A 23500-nucleotide genomic window follows, 5' to 3' on the forward strand; every position below is an offset into this window, starting at 1 on the left:
TATCAACCAGTAACGGACACTTAGCCAAGACTATGTGAGAAGTTTGGGGTATGTAAAGCATTTTCTTGTTATAAAAAACAAGGAAAAAGCAGTCCAAAATTAAACAACTCGATATTTTTAAAAAGTACATTTTGAGAAGGCCTACGCTGGTTCTTTTAATTCTAGTTCAAAATCTGTTCATCACCTGCAGTCCGATTTGGTATCTATGGTTTCATAAAAGTATTGGGAACTCTTTTGGATGGTATTTTGGTTTAAAAAAACGATACTGATAAAAATATCGGTATTTATGCCAGCGACATTTCTATTATGTAAAATGCATTGAAAATTGTCGGCTAAAAAGTGCATAAATTAAAATCGCGAACAGTAATAGCAACAACAACTATCTACATTCCAAGCGGAAACGCTTTTCAAAAACATACCACCTTTTTCGGGCAATCGCTGAAACCGAAATATGAAATTCTAGGCCATCTGTAAAAAAGTGCGTGAGCAGAAATGACCATGAACTTGGGTCACCGAAATAAGTGTTTATATTGGTGTCAGGCCTTTCATAGTGATACAACAATTAGCCCCCAATAATGGCTTTCATTTGAACCGTTATTTGTTAAACTGCGATTTTTACTTTTTGAGAAATCAATGAATGTATCAAAAAACTTTTCGAAAGTCGATTTAAAATGGCCTTACCCGTTAAAATGGGATAATAGGATCACGAAATATGTACTCCTTTAATATGAAACATTTTCAAAATATTACGACAGCCAAATATCATATCCTTGTTTCAACCAATAAAATAACATAGCATAATCCCAACAAAAACGGGCTATTAGAGTTGCTGAGATGTATGGCTTTCTAAAGACCTACAGATAGCCAGTCAACATTTCTCATTTGAGTTAGAAATAGAATCCGGTTAGCTAACATGGATAATGACTTGAATGTTTTCAGAACAATATTTATTTATTAGGCCGTATAAAATTAATGTTTTGGTTCTCGTCCCCTCCCTCCTCAATTTCTGGGATTTGTCAGATTTTTTTTTTTTTTTTTTTAGATTTTTCAATTATTCTAGACTTTGGAATGATTTATGAATTTTTCATACATATAAATAAGTTTATTAGAGAACAAGGACCACTTCCAAGTCTTTTGTGGTACTCTAGGGGTTTATACCTCAGAATCTCACATTTGAAAAAAAAAAAGTGCCTCATCGTTTCCTCGAGCACTGTTGGAAAAAACCAAAAACAACACACAAAACTAAACTTACACTGAAAAAAAAAAAAAAAAAAAAAACACCTCCCTCCCTCATCAATTCATGAAAATCCTCTGGACGAGAACCAAAATATTAATTTTATACGGCCTTATGTGCCGTTTTTATGCGCACACCATGTATTAAAATAACTTCGTAATAAAATATATATTTCTACTTGATAAATACAAAAATATATTCACATTAATTACAAAAATTGTGTCAAGCAGATCCCTATTTTGCGCTACAAAATATAAAAATGCTATAGGTTAATATTAATATTTTCCACCGCAGATTACAAAAGCATTTTGGCGCTGTTTACATTTGAATATATTGTGCGTTTGAAAGGGCTTATTATTTGAGTCAATAATTCTGTTTAACAATGTTTAGAATTAAAATAGGTTTAGTAAGCTACAAAAAGTGTGAACGGTTGACGATAATATATTTTTATTATTACTATATTCCATTACTTATTAAAACATGAAAAGGACCAATTATGTACAATTTAAATTCATATAAACACAATACTTTCATCACATGCATATTTTACATAACACTATAATATTGAATCACAGATTAATTTAAAAGGGTGTATAATACATGCATTGTACATTTTAATTTCAGGATTTTACTACAAAAAATAGAATATAGGCCTATTGTAGCTATTTCTTGTAAACAATTTAAACAAAATTTTCACAAATCAGTACTGTACAATAATTATTTTGGTTCGTCGAGAGCAGGGCCTGAATTCTAATCGACATTTGTCCGTGAGATTATTGTTGGACGGCTTCGAGTGTGATACCGAGGCGAAGGCGAGTTCGGTATTTTCACAAAAAGTATGCTTACGCTAACCACATATTAAAGCGTGTATAGGAGTTGAAAGGGCCTGTTATTGTGCAGTGTGCCCTATTAACAATTCGTGGTATAGCTCAAAGCTTCATATTATGGTATAGGAATTTATATAATTGTACCCCTACACGATCACGGCAATTATGTAGGCCTATAGGCCGATTTTGTAATGTAATACTCCATGTGTATTTCATAAATCATGAAAATAACCTGCGCTGTAATTGTAAATTACAGAACTGTAGCCTACTTCAGCCTGCAATGGTAGCCGATCAGATGTCGGTTGAAATCCTTGCTGCTATGTATGCAAACCTTTCAGGCTGAGCTAAAGAGAAGTGAAATGTGACATATAAGCTCATATACATGAGCAATGTTTGAACGAGAATGTACGTTGGACTTAGGCTGTGACGTCGGATGAGACTCCGGTTCGAATCCTACCTTCTGTGGACTGCATACCAGCAAAGAAGAAGTGATGAGAGGACTACAAAAAGCAAGCGGTGTGTCCGGTGGATATCTGTCGCACCTGAAACAATATTGGTCAGAGATAATAGAATACAAGTTGTTTGAAAAGTCACAATTTGAAAAGACTCGAACTGGGGTCTTCCCAATCTAGTTTGATATTATTGCTCTGCGTGCTAGGTCTTCAACGTAAAAAGTTTTGGGATATTATCTCAAACTTGAATATCAAGAGCCATCTTAAGAACCACTGAACCAATACTAGGCTTGTTTGTACTCCTTTTCATGCATTACTCACACTGATTCTATAATATGGTCATTTAAATGTACTATTCTAAAATGCTTGATTTTGTTTTTAAATTGAAACTTGTCGTCTGTAGTCGAAACCCACGTGGAGAAAGTTAAAACAAACAAGACAATAGACAATGTCTTTGGGATATGGTTTGGTAACTTAGGGCAAGGGTTGGGATTGGAGGTTAGGGTTAGGGTTTACGGATAGGGTAGGGTTTGGATTAGTGTTTAGCATGTTTAGAGTTAGTGTTAGTGTGCCAAAGGGAATGTTTGATGGTGTCTTGTATACTCAATAATTCAAAAGGTTTATTTATAATTACCTGATTTCAGTGGAAGGACCCTGTCAGGTGGTAAGAGACATCCACTAGATTTGCTGGTGTAAAATCGAGCTGCTTGGTTTCTGTATACGAATTCGTCTGGACCTATAAAATATTAGAACATGATTAGAATATTAGAACAATATTAGAACCATTGGTATTTGGTTAAAAAAAAGATTTATAGTGCGCCACGCACATGCATAACGCCTAGACGTTGATCCACAAGCCTCAGCACACTTTACATTGTACTTATTATATGCATGGCTTGTTTATGCCAAAGACGAGTACCGGTACAATGTTAAACGTTTCGCACATATGCACATTGCGTGATACGAAGTTTAGGTAAAAGATGGAGTGGATGCACTTGCCGATGATGTCAAACAAGAACTCTCTTTAAAAAAAGACAACGCCATGGATAAAGTTCATGTTTTATAATAATTCTAGTAATTTTATTGTGTGTGGCACAACTATACCGGTGGGAAATATCGTTACCAACTTGTGAACGTTAGACTCATACACACTGAATAAGACCAGACTGCATGTATCCACTACTTCTATGACTTGGAGAGGCTGACAGTAGAGTAGGCCTATTCACTTGATTGTTGGGAGTGGCCTTCTTTTACTCGATCTTTATCTTTAAATCTTTTCTCTCATATTGTTGCATATATGCCAGCTAACTTATGTAGGCATTTATAGCCTGATTGAGCATTTTGCTTGAGCTTGGTCCCATCAGGACCCAAATGTGTCTCCACACAGAGCGACCCTTGAAACAAACATTAATGGTTACTGTTTTGTTGAAATTTATGGCAGACAAGAAGCTATGACATTGGTCGCCCATTCTCAAGGTAACATGTAAAGGGAGCACACCAATAAATCAATGCGCCATTTGTGCAACCCTGCTGAGTTCTGGTAAAATATAAAGTGTAAAGCCTGTGCACGCATTTGAATCACCAAAAAAAAAGTCGTATTTTTATCACTATCGAGAAAATATGTCGGCTAGTTAAAAAGTGGGCAGAAACAGGTTGAGAACATGTCAAAACAGTGAGGGCGCTGTTTAATGGCTCCTATCGGGTAAACGAGGTGGAAGTTGAAACATACATTGAAACATATGTTAAACTTTCATGGATTTGCAATCGACAGGTTATCATAAAATATTTCAAAAAGCGCCGGAAAGGCCTCAAAAGGAGCAACGAAAAATGATATTTTTACATAATTTCGATGAGGCGGTTATTTAGTGGTGTGCTCCCTAAACCCAAAAAATGACGCACCTGGTTTGAGAACAACAACCCTCTCTTCATCCAGTAGCTCAATCTCCAACGGCAAAGCCGGATTCATTTCCTTAAGCACAATCTTAATCTGATCCCTGTTAAATTCCATGTTTAATTTAGCTCCAAGATAATCCATATCAACCATTTTGAGAGCTGTAGCACCAGGTGGAAGTGTTGCGTTGAAATAAAGACTTTCTAATTGCAAACGGAAACCAGCGTATCCGAACAGTATAGCTTGAAGAAAACCGCCCATTCCTGTGAGGAAGTTCGTAGCACCGACACCTTCGCTTGCTTCTGTCCAAACCTTTAATAAAGAATAGAGTCATAAGTTAGTGCATCATACTGCAGTTACTGTGCGTTTTCCTATACACAATACACAGTGCTCTCACCATTGACGCGTGACCTCTACAAATGATGTATGTTGGAAGAATGGACACTTGCCTAGTTAACATCACTCACGGTGTGAAAAATAACCAGCCAATATTTAATTTATTCTCCAAACTTCTAGCAAATACATTTCTCTAACATGACCTAAAATTACAGCTAGGAAATGGTCGCACTTTTGTAAAATATGAGTGAGGGCAATGCATAGCTAGCCAACTCCCCGTGTTAATTGAATGGAGATTTGACCGAAAATATTGGTATCGGACCGCTCACTTCTGAAGGATGCCACAAAAAAACGGTACAAGCTACATTTAAATTATTCTACGAAATTCTAGAAAATATAGCTTTGTAACATGTCCTAAATTTTTAGCTAATTTAGGTGTTTGGAGAGGGTCGCACTTTTGTGTTTTAGGAAGGATATGTAAACGACAGATAACACCAAAAATATGAAGAAATTATTTCCAAACCGTGTTAAGTCAACAATCATTATGTTGCTCATTTTCAAGAATGCTGGTTTACAAAAAGCACGCCATTGTCTCATTTCGTGAACAAAGGTACACATACCATTGTTTCCTTTCGTTTCCTTTATAATCGGTTACCCAACTGAAGCTATAATACCAGCTTTATTGCGATATTGCACATGTAAAACAGACACTTGTGCACAACCAGAGAAGATCCGATTTAATCAGTTGAGCTGTTTCAATGAGTGTTATCTTGGTTTAATAGCTTTTAATGGGGTTTAAGTCCTGCAAAGGTCGAGATGAATTCTACTGTAGACATGACTGCATCATGTTAAAGGGTATGTGACATTGGGCTGTACCAGTTAGTAAGTTTTTAGCGGGTTCGCTGTCGGACAAGTTTATAACTGTCGAGCTTTCGTCTTGAGTAGCTCTGACTTCTTCAGGACAAAGTACCTGACATGTTTGCTGCCCCTCACCTACTAAAAAAGAACCGTTCACTGAAGTTTGCCCCTATTGAATAGTTAACATACACACCCCGTCTATCTGTTAAGGGCTGGGGTATGAACGTTTGGAGCTTATTTATTTTGTGACATCAGAGCACATCAGACATATCGAATTGCATTCTGAATACGAAGAATGTCATTCTGATATCAAATAATTTGGATTTTTTGAAATTCGCAATTTAATACACATTTTATGGCAAATCATTAAAATTGATATTTTTGATATTTAACAGTACTTGAAGTAAACTTTATAAATCTGATGATTTATACTTAAAGTGTATGTAGGTGGGATGAAAAGCCGACGATCAATTGAAAATTTTGACCTTTCGTATTGAAGATATGGATTTTTTCCCAAAACACCAAAAAAATTAGGTCTTTTGGGAAAAAAATCCATATCTTCAATATGAAAGGTCAAAATTTTCAATTGACCGTCGGCTTTTCCTCCCTGCTACATACACTTTAAGAATATATCATTAGATTTATATAATTACTTCGAGGACTGTTATATATCAAAAATTTGAAAACTATCAAATTTTTATAATTTGTCATAAAATTTGTATTATATTGTGATTTTCAAAAATGAAAATTATTTGATATCAGAAAGACATGCTTCGTATTCAGAATGCAATTCGATAGGTCCGAGGTGCTCTCATGTCCCACAAAAATACTGTCGAAACACAATAAAGCTCATTTTAGATCCCTTAATGTAAAACAAAAATGGTGGCCCTTCAACAGATATAAGTAAATAAGTAGTGGCTGTGAAACGAGACATTCACTCAATAATGCCCTGTGTCAATAGAGAACAAGCAGACCTCGCCTATATGCTAATTATAAAATGTTTGGTGGTTCTGAATAGAGCACTCACTGAATGAAGCCTCTGAAACACGGTCATCCCAAGACATCTTATAGTTTAAGCTTTTTATGTACTTTTTAAATATAACGCAAGTCTTTTCGTTTTGTTGCTCATTTAATTCACATTTATTTATACAGTTGTGATCGATGATTTACCAACTGTACCTTAAACGGTTCACAAACATACGGCTTATAAGACTTTTCAAATGTCTCCCTCTGTTGGTCGTCATCGCCTATTTCCCTGTAACCAATAGAAAACATCGCCCAAGTCGTACCGGGCGCTGATTCGTCAGTAACACCGCGGTAGATATTCAAATCATTTCTACGAGCCTCGCGATTGGTGAAATCGAATGTAAATGGATAGCCTAAGAGAATAGCGTCTGCTTGTTTTACTTTCTCGTTGGTGATGTTGGAGAAGGCTTCATTTTGTGACGTGTCCTCTGTAGAGCAAGCATGGTAAAACAGGGTTATACCTAAATATAGATATGAGAAGTTTTTTGCTTTAAGCCACTGAAGTGTAAAGACCACAATTTTACAGTGTGCCATCCTTTTTGGGACTAGATAGGAGCACACCGGTTGGGTAGGTAAATCGATGTGCCGCGGATGAATTGGTGGAACCTTTCATCAAAACTGTAATAATGGAAGAAAACATGTCATTTTTGCATGTTACTCTGAAATGTGCACATGTGGCTATACAGCTTGGTATTTTTCAATGATTTTTAAGCACCTTTTTCAGATGCCATGGAAGAAAATAGTCCCTTTCTTTTTTGCAAGCAATATCCAGGTCTAATTAGTATAGTATTTAAGCTGAACACAGCAGGAAATAAACATGAAAGGGACCTGATGAATGCGGGAATAGTTTTTACCTGGAGAATAGCCGTCAAATTCCGGATGATAATCCTTGTCTTCATCGTATAACACGTGTAGTTTACTGGCTACATCATCCCATTCTTCAGGGAACCTCTGCTCACATAGACATGCTGTATAATTTGCCATATGAATGCTTAAGCTAGCACCAACATTTGTGTAAACTGAATCGTCTACCTTTGTGTGGTACTCATCTGGCGGCATCACACCTACAAAAATGAAATTTTCATGAATAGGAGCGATTGCCGAATAGGGTGCAACACTATTAGTCATACAAGACTGCCCTACCCCAACCCTATACCATAACACTTAATGTTGTAAACGAGGACTGGACTCAAATCTACTACTAATAATTCGTCGTGATTCCCGCATACGGACTCTAATTGAAGACAGACTAGTTTGCGTATGACGTCCTGTAAACCAGACCAAAAATGCCGTACTGCGCAGGTCAGCAACCAATCACGCCGCGCTTTTGCCCTGGCGTCAGACGCAAATTAGTCTTTAATTCGGTCTTCAATTATAATGCAAGACTACTATAAACCGTCCCCTAAATGAGCTTGAAGTCCCAAGTTTCGAGACGTTCCAACTGTTGAGTTGCTGTTCGTTGTTTGAAAACATCTATTGGATTATTGGCAGTGGTATGGCCTTTATGAATGGGGGACAGCATTGAATACAGTGTACAGCATATATATTATGTCACCATTCACAAAGGACATATCACTGATACAGGTGTCTTCAAGAACAGCAACTCCCATTTCGTTGGCGCAGGTCACAAATGACATGTAAAGTGCTTTAAGTGATATCGCTGAGAATGGATAACGGACATAGCAAGAAATGGTTTGCACTGCAAAAAATCGATAACGTCGCACACACAGACAATAACAAATATGGGCAAGTAATCTTACATTGTGGCCATGTCATTTATTTATAAGGTTAAAACAATATGGCTGCTTGCATAGTAACGCGACGTAAAGTGACCTTTGGCCTTGTATCAAAGTGTGAGCTGTATTGGGGCGCTATTACTACAGTTTACAGCATGAAGCTATTTTGAGTCTGGAAACACTAGTATCAGTACAACAGAGACAATGGAGAATTGAATTTATTTCAAGGTGTGTGGCGCAGCGTGAGTCATCCCATGGAGGGCCACCGGGCCTGATAGGGGTAGTTTGGGGCACACGCCGTTTTACGGCAATTTTCCTATAGGATTGATTTTCTACATTTTTCGTGGGGCCACGTGCTTCCTCCCCGTGCCTCTGCCTTAAGATGTGGAAGGCATACCTGTGCATGTTTACGTCACACACAGATCGAGACATTGTTAAGAAAATATTATAACTTGCCTCGTATATGATATCTATCCATATTCGCATCATATTTCGCTCTCGATACCCAAAATTTGGCCATATCGATAATAAACTCGCAGCCATCCTCATCTTCCAGCCATCGCATATCTCTTGTTGCAGCTACGTACAAGCGTGCAGCAAAGGCTATGTCTGCGGTCACGTGCTGCTCGTTTTCCCGACATGCAATGCAAGTATCCGGTGTGACATCCTCTCCTGTTATTGGTGACAAAAAACAATCAAAATTTTGAAAATACTGAAAAGACACCGTAACATAAAGGTAGCTCTTGTCATCAAGGTATTCTATTATATTTTATTGGCAGTTAAGTTGTATATTAAACAATAGGCAGAATTTGGGATCTAGATCAAATAAACCAGTTCAAAGTAAGTTGATAATAGTCTGAGAGGAAAGTATAAAAAGGAAATGGAGAGCATCCAGGGTACCGCTCCACCCCTAAAAAAGTTACAAGAAAAAAATGGGAATGGGGATGGGAAAGAGAAAGTAGGCAAAAATTAAAAACATGACAACCAACCATTTTTTGAGCCCATTCCCCTCTTTAAAAACCTAGATCCGCGCCCGACTGGCACTGTGGTCTAATAGGCAATTTTCTGAAAATCCAGATTTGCGATTTGCGTTTAACCCTACAAATCACTAGACCTATTCCACCAGCCGTCTACACTGCGCATGTACTGTGTTATGCTTCGTAGGTTGACGAATGAGGGCAGCAGTTTAAGAAATCACACCGATGCGCACATCGTTAGCGAACATCGCTACTGCGTACGTGATGTATTGCAATGGCTTCCGAAACACTCTGGATCACTAGAGCCTCGTCCCAATGGCATAGTCCAATAACCTCAATTACATAATCATAGTGCAAAATTTGACCTCAAGTTGCAGAGTATGAGTTTTGTACCCAAATCTTCAAAGGTCATTCAATGAATGTACAAATGTATTGGGGTTTAAGAACTGTGCCCCTGATAGTTGAGCATGAACATAGATTCTAGTGAAATGGTAAATTCATTTCTCACCTGTGGAAGCACTTTCCCAAGGGAACCGCAGCCCTTGATATTCATCTTCTAATGCCCTTTTGTATGCAGGTCTCATTCTTTCTATTCGGTATTTCAGCATATCTTTTGCTGCGGATGGTTGCAGTAATAAAATAGGAGGAAGGATCCAAGTCTCCTGGTCCCAGAAAACATGCCCTTGGTAGTCCATGCCCTGCATAAGGTGATAGTAATAATGAGTTTCAGTTAAAGAGCATTATATGGATGACTTCTTGATGTATGGTTACTACCGATCGAGTGGATTTCGCACCTCGTACTCGTAGACACTTATATTCTTGTTGAGCTGTTTCCCTCTTAATTCCCCAGCGAAGTGGTTACATAACTCCCTAGTAACTGGATCACGCACCTTTTGGAATGTAGTACATGCCATAGACTTTGTGTTGCGATCATTTCGATCGTGGTGCAGAACTCAAAAGCGTGATCCAGTTGACATAGTGATAATCGGATTACACGTAACACTTCGCTGGTAAATTGAAACGCAAGAGTTTGAGCTAAGGTGTGGATTGTAATGTTGTTATGTCCAGAGCGGCTGCTATACGTTGCGTTTTATCAATCGGTCATTCATTGGAGCAATCTGGCACTTTTGAATTTGGATTTTCCTTGGGATTTTGGATCAGGGTCTATATTTCTTCACCGATTTCAACGAATTTGAACTAAAGCAGGTTCTACTGGTTCTAATGATAACATGTCTGTCTTTTTTATTCAGGATATACAGGGGTGAAAATAACAGGTACCTTAATTGATTCTTTTGCTGGCTGTATTTAAGGGGGAAAACTAAGATTTTATTACCTCAGCACCTCTTCCAAGCCCACCAGGACTAACTCCAAAAAATTCATTCTTGGACTGATGAGTTTCTGGCGCCGGCAATGAGCTCTTCAAATAATACTGACTGGCGTACAAAATCTTCTTCAGCTCCAAAGATCCATCTATTTCGATTCGTCCATCATCCCAATTGTCCCGCCATCTTCTAACATGCGCACCTTCCAGTTCTTCTAAACTAAGGTCTCTTAACATTCCATAAGCACTTTGTGCTTGCCTTGAACTTGTAATGTCAATAGATGTGGCAAATAACCAGGATTTTGATCCTTCTGCAGCAGTTAATGTCAATGTATTGGGTATCCCTGTGTAATAAACATGTACGACAGTTTTTTCACTGCCGGTGGTCTCGGGCTCTTTGATGGTGCCGGTAATGTATTTGCTGTGAAGAAAATTATTAAACAATATAAATATTAATGATAAACGACAAAAAACATCAATATATACACTTCCTACTGCTTTATAATACTTGCCAGAAGTGGGTATAATTACAATAGCTGCCCTGTAAACATTTTGCAATTTACACACAGTATATTGTACTCATCTACACGTGGCAGCTACACATGGCAGCTATTGCACTTACCCACTTCTAAGCAGTCGAATTATAGAGAGGTTCTGAATTGGCACTCTATTTTGGACTACGGTTTTAATTTTGGGGTACAAAGTGTAAGCTGTTATGGGGCGCTATTACTACAGTTTACAGCTTGAAGCTACTTTGAGTCTGGAAACACTAGTATCAGTACAACTGAGACAAGTGACCCAAGACAAGCGGTACGTTATTTATGATAAGAAATAAGGTACCGCTAGGATGTACCTCATTTCCTATTATATAAACTGAACCGCTTGTCTTGAGTCCCTGAAATTTCAGTGTAGTAATTGGATTCCTTGCCCCAATAATATACATAACTTTTGTTACCAGTGTGTTATTATTTTTTGAGAAAATGCAAAAATAGTCACACATTTACCACAGGGGTGTAGTACCCCCTTAAGGAGGATCGAATTTAATGCTGCAGAGCCACATGGGCACGGATCAAGGGCCCAAGATCCAGGAGGTCCAAATTTGGGAAGCTAAACAATTGCATCAAAAAAGGAAAGTGGGAAAATTCAGTTGTGCAATGATTAATTGGTCAATGTTCAATGTTCAATACCTCTGGCTACATAATGTTTATGTACCAAATATTTCTTGCAGATTCATTCGTTTAGCAAAAATATCGCCAAATTTGAATTTCGTTCTGGTAAATTACAACAGTGGCCTATTGAGCAGTGTTACACTGTAAAACACATAATCATGCATAACTCGCAAACGCAAAATCGGAATCAACTTTTTTCGCGGATATCTACTGAAAAATGTCATAAAAAGACGATGCTAGGATCACGAAATTCTCCTTTAATGGTATACCTACCAATCCATTTCTGGTATATTTATACCAGCACACGATACTTCAGTCCTGAAATCAATATCCTCACTATCTGGCCCTCTATTGTTGGTTACACTCAGTTCTATATCCTTGCCTGTTTCCGTTTCCTTTCTAGCTATTGCCACTCTGGTAATCAGTAAATGGTGGTAGTACTGATGGGCATAGATAACAACACTTACTGTAACCTCTGGGGTTTCCAATGTTGAAATCCATAAACCTTTTAAAGAAAAACGTTTAAAGAAACATTAACCTTTTTTTAAACATTTTACCCAAAGTTTGTTCAACTTATGTACAACTCAAATTTTTTTGTGCTAAGCTGAATTTATACTCCATTGCTGAGCGAAGCGCGAGCGATTGGTATTAGACCAATGAGGTAATGCGCTTTTCGCAACGTAACAAAAAGCGCTCTACCTTATTGGCAGGAACCAATCGCTCGTCGTTCAGTGATTGAGTATAAAATTCCATTTTATTTTCAAACGTTTTTTATTTTAACATGTTCATATTTGAACAACCGTTGCATAGTGGATATATTGCTATTATTCATAAATCTGCAACATCTGACTTCTCTAATTTAGGATCCTCTTGTTTTCGTTTGAAATACATTCAACTTGAATGAATGTTGTTCAAAGTAGTCCACGTAACTCTCCCAGCAAACAATGATACTACATCATCAGTTTCTAGTGATTTTTGACAAGACTAAAGTTATTTTTTATTACTTCCGTGGTCCGGGTACGCGCTGGTGAATTGCGATCGCGTAGAAGTGACAAGGTCGCCTACTACGCGCCGCGCCGACGACCAATGGGTCAACCGGCTTGTTCTCAAGTCCGTTGATCAGCCAATCAGCGTGATTGTTTATTTCTTCTGTGTGTACGCTCGTCTACGCTTGGCGCACAGTTCGGACTACGGAAGTAATAAAGAATTAACTTTACCACATCAAAATACTACATAGGAGATACCTTGTTCATATATAAATGCTATATTATGTTCCTGGATATTTCACGAGAATCCAATTTTACATTTTAAAGAAGCAGGTTCGTCAATACCAAAACCGATGGATACCAAACATTTTGATACAACCGTAAAGGGTTATTTCATGATTTTAGCATGACCTCCTTTTTACAAAATTTCAGTTGATTCTGAAACTAAATTTGTGTGAGTTAGACCTACACATATTTGCATGCATTACAGTGCCCCATAGGCCTGTGTGTATTATCTGTCTGTCAACAGAGAGACACATTGGAAGATGTCTTGGCAAACGACCCAATCTACAAGAAATAGGTTATGCTCACAAACATTATGTAGTCCCAATCTCAATGCTTAAGATGGTACTACACCTCTTGATTAATTTGTGACTATTTTTGCAATTTTCTCCCAAAATAATAAAACACTGGTACCACACGTTTTGTATATTATAGGGGCAAGGAATCCAGTTACTACACTGGAATATCAGTGACTCAAGACAAGCGGTACGTTATTTATGATAAGAAAAGAGGTACCGCTAGAATGTACCTCATTTCTTAACATATATAATGATTCAATGAACCACTTGTCTTGAATCACTGAAATTTCAAGTGAAGTAACTGGATTCCTTGCCCCCTTTAATTATACATAACTTTTATTACCAGTGTGTAGTTATATTTTGAGAAAAATACAAAATTAGTCACAAAATTTATCAGGGGTGTAGTTTACAATTCAAAGTTGGTGAGGCTGTGGATCACGAAGGGTCCCTTTAAATGGAGAGCTTTGTTAACCTCAGTTACCTCAATATGCCTTTTGAACAACAAAACCAAATTACAGTTATGATTTAATACCTCTTGAATGATGAGCATATTGACCTTTTTCCCTCTATCCCACAATGCACTATTCCAGGGGGTATGACGTAGTTCATCAACCTCATAGATCGTGTGCATACGATGGTCTTCGCCAGGCCTTTGCAATTATTTTGTCTTAATATGGGCATACTGATTCCATATATGCGGATTATCGTAAAGGCCATCGATGTTACTAATTATGCAATTATTGAATACACGAGTGATGCAGTTACGGAGCGATGCAGAACATCTGTGTAAGAGATATTTGTTTACGTCTTATTTTCATCTCCGAAAAAAAGTGAACGGACGCCGACAAAATATCACTGCGTGTCCCGTCATTAGTTTTTCACCATTATATCTATAAAATGTATACAAACTTAGGTTTCAATAGCAGGAAACTTTTTTTGGTGATGACACCATGTCCATAAGGCATAGAAATGTTGTTGTTTTGCCCCCGAAACGTATTAGAGATCGGGCGCCATTATCGTGTTTATTGGGGATTCCTTTTTTGTGATGAAGGCACCAGCCGAAATGTCCGTATTCCAGAATGTAATGAACATAACTCTGTACTCCCCCGGGGAGATGATGTATTTTGCGACACTCATACCCCCCTGGAATAGTGCATGATGGGAAAGAGGGAAAAAGGTCTATAGCAATACAAAATAATTTAATTATTCTTTACTAACTTGATACTCCCGATAATGAACAAATTGTCTTAATCACAATAACGAGCACGTTGTGTTCATAATTGGGGTTATCAAGTACAATAATGGAAATGTCAGTTTTTTAAATGAACCTATTTATCATGTTGTAGCATGATAGCATGGTGCTAAGTATAGCAAAATTTCTCAATCTAACGGAAGATGCACTTATATTGACTATTTTCATGAACAAATGAATCTTAATTTAGAATTTTATTAAAAAAAACAAATAGTAGTTCTTACCGTTGCCAGCTTGTAACTGATAGCTTCTAGTGGCATCCACCTTATCCGCATTGTTTCGAAAGTCTACACGTATTGCATTGTATGATGGTATTCTAGCACGATGAGAAGTACCTGAGTATTAATTGAAGAATAGTGGGGAAATAGTATGAGCAAAAAGAAAGTCAGACCATGGGGCCCTTAAGTTATAATCCATGGTTTCCAACATATTTAAGGAACACTTAAAAAGAAAAACAATCATAGATTCGTACCACCTTTGAAAGCAGATGTGTGGCTTAGGTATGTCGATGATACGTTTGTTGTCGTGTCTGGAGACATGGCAAACAAGACATGGCATTACATTTATCATGGTATTAGAGTGATTTGACAATGGTAGGACATTGATGGCTAAGTACAGAGAGGCTACATGCTATAGAAAACACATTCACACTGCTTAAAACCATCACTTTTCTGTGTGGAGGAGGTGGGTGTGTTCTATGTGGTGGCGTTCGAAAAGACCTGCAAAGGTGGACCTTGATCTGACTATACCACCTAAATGGGGACACACTTCCAACTGAGGACGTTCATAGTTATTGGAATCAGCAAAAAGGAAGAAAGCAAGCACAGGCACAACGCCTGCCCTGGACGTTGATCCACAAGCCTCAGAACACTTTACCAAAATGTAAAGCAGTGTGTGATTCGCCATTTAATTCAATGTCCACGTTATTTGCTAGGGTATGGGTTACCCCAATGGCATGTAAACTGTCTGGAGTGAGTGTCCAATCGGTGTCTTCGGTTGGGCGGGTGGTTAATTTCGGTCCATTGGTTTGGGTACTTTCTAGACACAAAAAGGGTCCAGGGTTGCAGGTTTTTACAAATGGGGACGGGGTGTGTTTGTAGGGCTGTACCTACCTAGTCGCCCATTGTACAGTCCGTTGACATAGATAGCATTACTATAAATAGTTGTAGCAAGGTGTCCATTCCCTACGACTGGCATATAGCGGGTATCAACAGCATTGCCTGACACAGGTAAGCTACAAAAACACAACAGAAAAATACGATGATAATGTGGTTGCACATAACACATGTCTATTTAGAGTGTGTAACTTTGTTGTACATTGCAATGGTCACATACACGACACGAAGTGAAATAACCTTGTAACAGTCGCTCACATCGAACGGTATGAGTGCCCGGCTTAATTGAAAGGTCTTTGGTTCGGTCACCTCCACATTACGCACTTTAATGTTCACATTCTTGGCCAAACTCTGGAGTTTATTTTAATAGTGCTCATCATGACCCGTTAAACTACGTGCATCACAAAATGAAGCGTTTGAGAGAGGATCCAATAGGTGCAATTGAGCAGAATCGAACCCAGAACCTCTCAATTGACCAAGTACAATCCAATGATTAAAAAGGCCTCGTTGCAGGGATTTATTTATCTTGAAAATATATAAATATATGTGCGTGGTTGTTTTCCTTTTCTTACCCCCTCTCAGGATCTCAAACTCATCTTTCGCATTCCATGTTTCTATTGAGTCATGTTCTTGTAATGGTTGGCATGATGAAATGTATAATGTTACACCCGGGGGGAGGGGCACTTCAATATGAAATGGATATAGGTGTAGGGCTGGCACTTTCGCACTAAGGGGCATTCGGTGAGAGCAAAATGTCAAAAATATGGGGTCATTGGGTGAGAACATGACCTTTTTTTAAATGGAATCTTTGGGTGAGAGCCGAAACAGCGTCGCAAAAACCTCGAAAATCAAATTTCTAGTTCTAAAAAGTAACAAAATCAGTGATAAATGAAAGTTGCTGTTCAAATTGAATTTGTAAGGGTCTTTGGATGACAGATCAAATGGAAAAATAGGGGGTCTTCGGGTGACAGAGCATGTGTTCGTAAAAAAATAGGGGATCTTTGGGTGACAGCGATGCTGAACAGCCCTACATACGCGTCACCTCCAGAGTTGGAGTGCCCCCCCCCCCCGGGATGTTACAATGCTTCCTACGTCTACCCTGTATAGACTATTGTAGAAGTGTGTCTGTTTTTATTGACCTTATAGTAACATTTAGAGTAAATTCCGCGTACATGTATGTCAAACTTAGCTTACGACTGTTGTAATATAAGATGATCTTCATGAACTGGCCCCTGGTTTCTAAGAAGTTGAAATGAGACATAAGAGGGTTGTGGAAATACATTAATTTTCGGTATTTTCCCACACGCGGTAACATTGACCATAACAACCCCAATCTTGTGACATATATGCGACCCAACTTTATACTCTCTTTCAAAGTGTGAAACGAGATCTGTAGGACGATTCCAAATAAGTGCAAGTACTAACGAGTACTTTAAGCATGTTAAGGGTATAGACTACAGTGTGTCCATTGGCATACGCAGGGGGGGGGGTGTTACGGGTGTGAAACACCCCCCTTGGATCTGTCCAAAAAAATTTAAAATGGGGGGAGAAAAGGCAAAGAAAGAGAGAGAGACAGAGAGAGAGATAGAGAGAGGAGAGAGAGAGATCGAGAGAGGGGAGAGAGAGGGGGGAAATGGGAAGAGGAGAGGAGGGAGATGAGCAAGGCATATGGGACATATTATTACATAACTACCCCGCCCAAACAAATTTATCTCACCCCTAGGCCTATACCCGGTATTGACCGGAAACGTACGTACGTAAATGTGTCAATACATCAGTGTTAACACTCCCCACACACACACACACACATCATTACACCTTTACCCTGGTAACGTACGTACGTAATGGTTTTAATTGTTAATTGACATGGATATAGGGCCTTATGATGTTAAAACCAACACCTCTCCACATCACACCCCACACCCTAACCCCCGGACCCTACCCCGGCAACATACGTAAAGGTTTTAACTGTACAAATTGAGTTCGGGCCCTTTTTTCTGTTTGAAGCAATGATTTAAATAGTGTAAAAATTATGCACCAAATGGCTTCAATCGGACCTTCATTTTGAAAATTTTTATAACTTCTGCAGGAGGCAAAACTCATGTTCACGAAAGGCTTCATGTACCGTTATTTCACCAATTTTCGGCTTTTTCAAACTAAAATTTTACACACTAATCATGCTAATAGTCCCAAAATGATCCACCAAATTGCTTCAATTAGGTCTTCATTTTGCAAAAGTTTCTTACTTCTGAGGGGGGCACATCCCCCTCAGACACCCCCCCCCCCAAATTTACCAATTTGTGTTTAACACAATTTATAGGCCTACAACTGAAGAAAAAACTTGTTCACGAAAGGCTTCATGGACCATCATTTCACAAATTTTCGGCTTTTTCAATTTAAAATTTTACACACTAATAGTGCCAAAATTGTCCACCAAATCGCTTCAATTAGGTTCTAATTCTGAGGGGGGCACATCCCCCCTCAGACTCCCCCTGCGTCGCGCAGGCGCGACGGGATGACCGCTACGCGGCCATTTCTTTATTTTAGTATTTTTATCATCACACCCCCCTTGAAAAATTCCTGCGTACGCGCATGAGTGTGTCCACACTGAAGTACAAAGTGACAACGCAATTTTTGCCTAAACCCACTAACATTCGCAAGATGCTGTGAACTACCAAATCGTAACAGTTTAAAATAGTTGCTAACCTTAATCACACTGTTGACATATTAGTGTCATTTCGGTAAATGATTAAATTGTATTTTTCAAGTAAAGTTAACCAAAGCTTTATTCTATTAGTATTATTTGTTAATGTGTAAAATCATAAATTTTAATGGTAAAATAGCCTTCAACATTTTTGAATGCTAACCCAGAATCCCAGGTCACTCCAATTAAGAGTGAATTTCAATCATTAGTAAATTGTTTACCAGGTAATTTACAGTCAAAACATAGCAGTAGCATGCTTTAATATAACGTGATTCGTGAGTGGCCGGTATTTTGACGGGTTTTTTTAATGTTATTTTATTAAACTTCTATCACAGTGGGATTCTATGCTGTATGCCATGCCATAGCCATGTGTTTATCAAACCTTTCATATAATTATTGAATTTGGGTCAAAATTTGTTAAATCAGTCATTTCTAAATTGTTAACGACAACTTTGCAAACACACCAGACAAGATTAATGATCTGCGTGCTATAGCCATAGGCTTCAACATAAAAAGTCCAAGTTTTGAGTATTTTCTCAAAATATCAAGCTAAAGCTATATAAAGAACCACTGAACCAATACTAGGCTTGTTTGTACTCATTTTAATTAATTTTCCATGCTGATTCCAAATATAGGCATGAAAATAAACAATTTTTTTTTTAAACTTGTCGTCTGCAGTCGACACCCGCGTAGAGAGAGCGTTAAATGTGTACTCTACCGTGAATATTGGCTCTGATTTTGAACCCATTATGTGTCAGTGAAAGTTGCAGAAATAATTTTTGGAGAACACAATATTTTCACTCTTTCAAAAGACTCGTGAAATTTAATTTCCATTATGTACGCTTTGTTATTGTAAACATCTCAAAAATGTAACTAACCCCTTAAATAATGGCCATTATTCAAAAATGGGCTATTGTATTACAAATGTGTAAAATGCTTTGGAAGCAGAATTTATTTCTGCGCATTTTGACACCTCATTTGATACGATATCCCAGAAAACAATAAAACACCGGCCAATTTAATGTAGTGAGGTCCAAATTTGAAAGTTGCACTTACATACAAATTTTTACAATACAAAAACACTCAGATATCATACACATATCAATAGAATTTACTGCAACTTTCAATATTTGGGCTACATTGATTTAAATGTACGCTGTGACTATGGTGACGTCAATATTTAGTCCATTGCTACAAACGAGGTGTCAAATGTGCAGAAATAAATTCTGCTTCCAACGCATTTTACAGATATGTAATATAATTACCACTTTTGAATAATGGTCTTTATTTAGGGTGGGTTAGTTACTTTTTTTGAGATGTTTATTTATGCATTTAGTAATGTCGTGAAAACCTACTTACATAATAAGTAGGCCTATATAAACATGAACTCTCGATTGATGTCAGATGGTTTGTTAATTACAGTCAAAGATGTCTACGTATTTTCGTATTTACTTGAATAGGAACTTAGGAAACTTATAAAAATATATATTTTCACAATTATCTTGATAAAAAAAATAATATAAAATAAAATGAATTCTTAGGGTGGTTCTTAGGGGACTGTAGATTTAGACACGATACTGATTATACCAGGTATTAGTGCGTAAGCTATTTAACCATTCATATTTTATCAAGTGTGAAAAATCTATTCACGCCGTTACACAGGGTCGAAAATATGAATGAAAAGCTAAATATTTTTACTTCAAAAGTTTGGATTTTAAATGTAAACATGCTATATCTCAAATGCTTTGATTTGATTATAAAGGGGGTGTAAACAAGTAGGGAAAATAAACGCGTTTGCATGTAAGGTCGGATACCTTATTGCTTTGTTATACGCCCACATTAAGAAAAATGTACAATTTGTTGAATTTTGAGTGGACTTGTTGCATAGTCTATGAATGATTCCAAATGGCCTGCCAAATGATGATTTGCTCCACTTTTTTGGCTGGCCAAAATAATACCCTTCGCCTTTGTGCTGAACTGCTTTTTCCCTATCCCCAATCTTTACACATACCAACTTATGCAACATATTATAATGGCATTAATTATAATGGCACTTCAATACTGAACAATTCTGACTTTAGAATCTACCATGTTATTAATCGCGAAAGCCCGAGTTAAAAATCGGAAGCTAGTAAACAGAGGGAGTACGATGACTGAAAAGATCAGATCAATTGCACACAATTAATACAAATCAGAGTTTTATGCTTAAATGTAATAGCCAAAGTATACAAAATGGGCAAGTGGACTACGGAGAAGTCTAGGAATTGTGCATATTTTGAACACTTTTGGTTTTTGTTGCTTTCCTTGCATGCACCTTTTATCATGTTTATAGCGTAACATTCCTTGTATTTATTGGCACGCTACCATGGCTACCGTCTGCCGTATCTCAGTACCGTAAAGAGGACTTCTACTAAATCACATAAAAGTATAGCAGTAAGTACAGGTTTTGATGTTACTTCCGGTGTTTAATACTTATACCATGGAAATAGTAAAACCAATTCACTAATATTTCTACACTTTCTACTAATAGATGCAATATTATTCTAATAAAATTTTATGCTTACAATACATCCACAGCAACATTTTCAGCACACCTCAATATGTTATCTGTATACCAATCGACAGCGCTGTTCCAAACAATTTACCATTTTCTACTCCATATTTCTGCGGTGTAACCTAACTATTGAAAACTGTGAAATATTACCCTGTTACTTGACATGCATGGTAATGAAAGAGGAACCATGGCGGAGAATAAATTACTGCCTACTAAACCTCTGACCTGAGACGACTGTCTTGTGAAACTCAGGAATCCAATTCATGTTCTCATCTACTCTATACAGGCTGTATCAAAATGTTTGGTACCCATCAGGTTTTGGTGTTTATTGACAAGGCTGTTCTTCAATATGCAACATTGAATCCTCTTGAAATGCCCAGGATTTATAGTTTTATGACTTTACATCTATAAATAATGTAGCTCCCATGTTGCATTTTGTTGTGAGGGTCTTGTCCATAATCACTGGAAACTGATGGTACCAATCATTTTGATACACCCTGTACTTCGACATATTTTGTGTACATCAATAGTTCGGGTAATGTTGAATTGGTCTCACAGGAGCAATATTAGATGTTTCTGAAGAATATGTCAGCCAATAAAATGGATTTATAAAAAGAAGCATTCTTTCTCCTAGAAATTGTACTTTAGTTGATAGACAACAAAATATACTTGGTATATGTTGTAAACAATTTTTCATATATTCCTTAAAAGTGCACCGGTTTTTATGCTAAATAAGAGAAAAGAAAAAGAAGATAGAAGGAGAGAAGAAAGAAAAGATATAATAATGACGATGCTGCTGATGATGATGATGAGAATGAGGATGAGCAGGAGGAGGGGGAAGTGTGACGATGAAAATCGACAGCAATATCTAAAAAGACGTGGCAAACAACTACAATGATAATAGCAGTGATTTTGCAAGAACTGCATGTTGATAATTTGCAGAATATCAATTATTGACAATACAAAGTGTTGCAGTGCAGTGATGCTTACATTAACAATGGTTTTCTGTATGTTACCTGTCAAAAGCAGTTGGAGCCCGAGAGTGGGAGTGTATGACAATGACATTGTTGTATATAGGAGAGACGAAGTATAGCATGTATGCATATATGATATAAAATCAGTTGCGTATATATATAGATATATATATAGATAGATATTATAGACATCTCTATTATAGTATTAAGTCTACTACTGTCTGTACATCCACACGACACAATAATATACAGAACTAAAACTCACCTTGTACTTTCAAAGATAAGCGGCTGTGTACTGATATCTCTCTGCCCACTCGCACGTTTATGTCGCGAGGATTTCCATTCTGCATTTTGATGTACATCTTCGTCTGCTGCTGGTAAAGAAAACATGGACGGTACCATACACAATCCCAACAAGATATATATGAAAGACATTTTATAATATTCCATTTTAAAGTGCCCTGCCCCAACAATATGTTTGACTTCACCCAGTTTGTCAATGCAGTGCGTAAAAGACATGGGAAGTTATTGGGTCGCTTAGCGTCCGTGTCAGAGTCAGTTTACAATAACAAAAAGCGTCATGTGGAAAATATAGTAAAGTGAAATATTCCATAACATACCAATGAAATCAAAGGGTAGCGTGGTCGTCATAATAATAGAATAATTTGTTGTCATTCTAGTTTCACGACGCCTACTTCAAAAATAAAAGTTTGTGTCTGTCAGTGCATCGGCTCAAAGGCATTGATATGTGTGTACAAATTATAGCTCCCTAATGATGATATATGATATATAGCTATCTCTCGCCCTGGCCTTGGGTTATTTGAAAGATAAATAATTTTACCAAAGAATGCAACACACCGTGGATGTAAAGAGTTCACAAAATGTTAAAAAATGTAAAGAATATGAGCATAATTTGTAAAATGAATATGCAAGTAGTACTATTTATTCCAGCTCCAGTGACACCTCATTAATTTCCCTGGACTTTTGAATGCATTGTATAGGGATTAGCATTTTACTTAGAAAAATCAATATAATCGGGCTGTAATTAGGCTACCTAATAGGCCTAATAGCCTAGCTAATACTAGGCCTAATAGCCTAGCTATAGCCTATAAAATGATTTTTTTTAAAGCATGTTGGCCCATAATGGTATATTCCACTTAGCATGCTTAGGGCCCATTCTCATAAAAAAATAAATTTATAACTATTTGCGCTTAATGACAAGAACCACAGTTACAATAGACCATGGAAGAAAGAGATGAGAAGGAACCACAACGACTTCGATCGGCCAAGTTTTAATCCGCATATCTATTGACGCATGAAAAGAAAAGCTATCAATGGTACTTACTTTCATGTATGATCCATTTACCGCGATCGATGCTTGGCGAAATAATTACTGGAAAAAACTATAACAAACCCATCCAAGAACAAACAAACGCTACCCAGAAGTAAGATTATGGAATTTCACTGATGCTCTGAACTTGAATAGTAGCTTTGTTTTGGGATCTAC

The 23500-nt window shown here is 37.5% G+C and overlaps 1 protein-coding gene across 1 annotated transcript; it reads right to left on the reverse strand.

Annotated features, from left to right (window-relative positions):
- Positions 1-1352: 1352 nt before the first annotated feature.
- LOC140141685 (protein-glucosylgalactosylhydroxylysine glucosidase-like) lies at positions 1353-22571 on the reverse strand. The gene is made up of 12 exons (XM_072163597.1): positions 22259-22571; positions 15759-15880; positions 14871-14981; positions 12101-12332; positions 10671-11079; positions 9846-10035; positions 8817-9032; positions 7479-7688; positions 6778-7052; positions 4413-4716; positions 3148-3249; positions 1353-2603 (listed from the first exon to the last, which is right to left on the reverse strand). The coding sequence occupies exons 1-12, from the start codon at positions 22510-22512 to the stop codon at positions 2515-2517; spliced, it is 2514 nt and encodes an 837-aa protein (XP_072019698.1). The 5' UTR covers positions 22513-22571; the 3' UTR covers positions 1353-2514.
- Between the last annotated feature and the right edge of the window lie 929 nt (positions 22572-23500).

The sequence above is a fragment of the Amphiura filiformis genome, chromosome 19 (assembly GCF_039555335.1).
Source record: "Amphiura filiformis chromosome 19, Afil_fr2py, whole genome shotgun sequence".
In the NCBI taxonomy this organism is placed as follows: Eukaryota; Metazoa; Echinodermata; class Ophiuroidea; order Amphilepidida; family Amphiuridae; genus Amphiura; species Amphiura filiformis.

Bases quoted from the DNA above. Each gene is read 5' to 3' on its own strand.
- LOC140141685 (XM_072163597.1), bottom strand. From the start codon at position 22,512: ATGTCTTTTACGCACTGCATTGACAAACTGGGTGAAGTCAAACATATT. The intron at 11,080-12,100 runs GTAGGTATACCA...TTTTCTTCACAG, and splicing joins AATATACCAGAAATGGATTG to CAAATACATTACCGGCACCA. The intron at 9,033-9,845 runs GTGAGAAATGAA...CACCAATAACAG, and splicing joins TTGGGAAAGTGCTTCCACAG to GAGAGGATGTCACACCGGAT.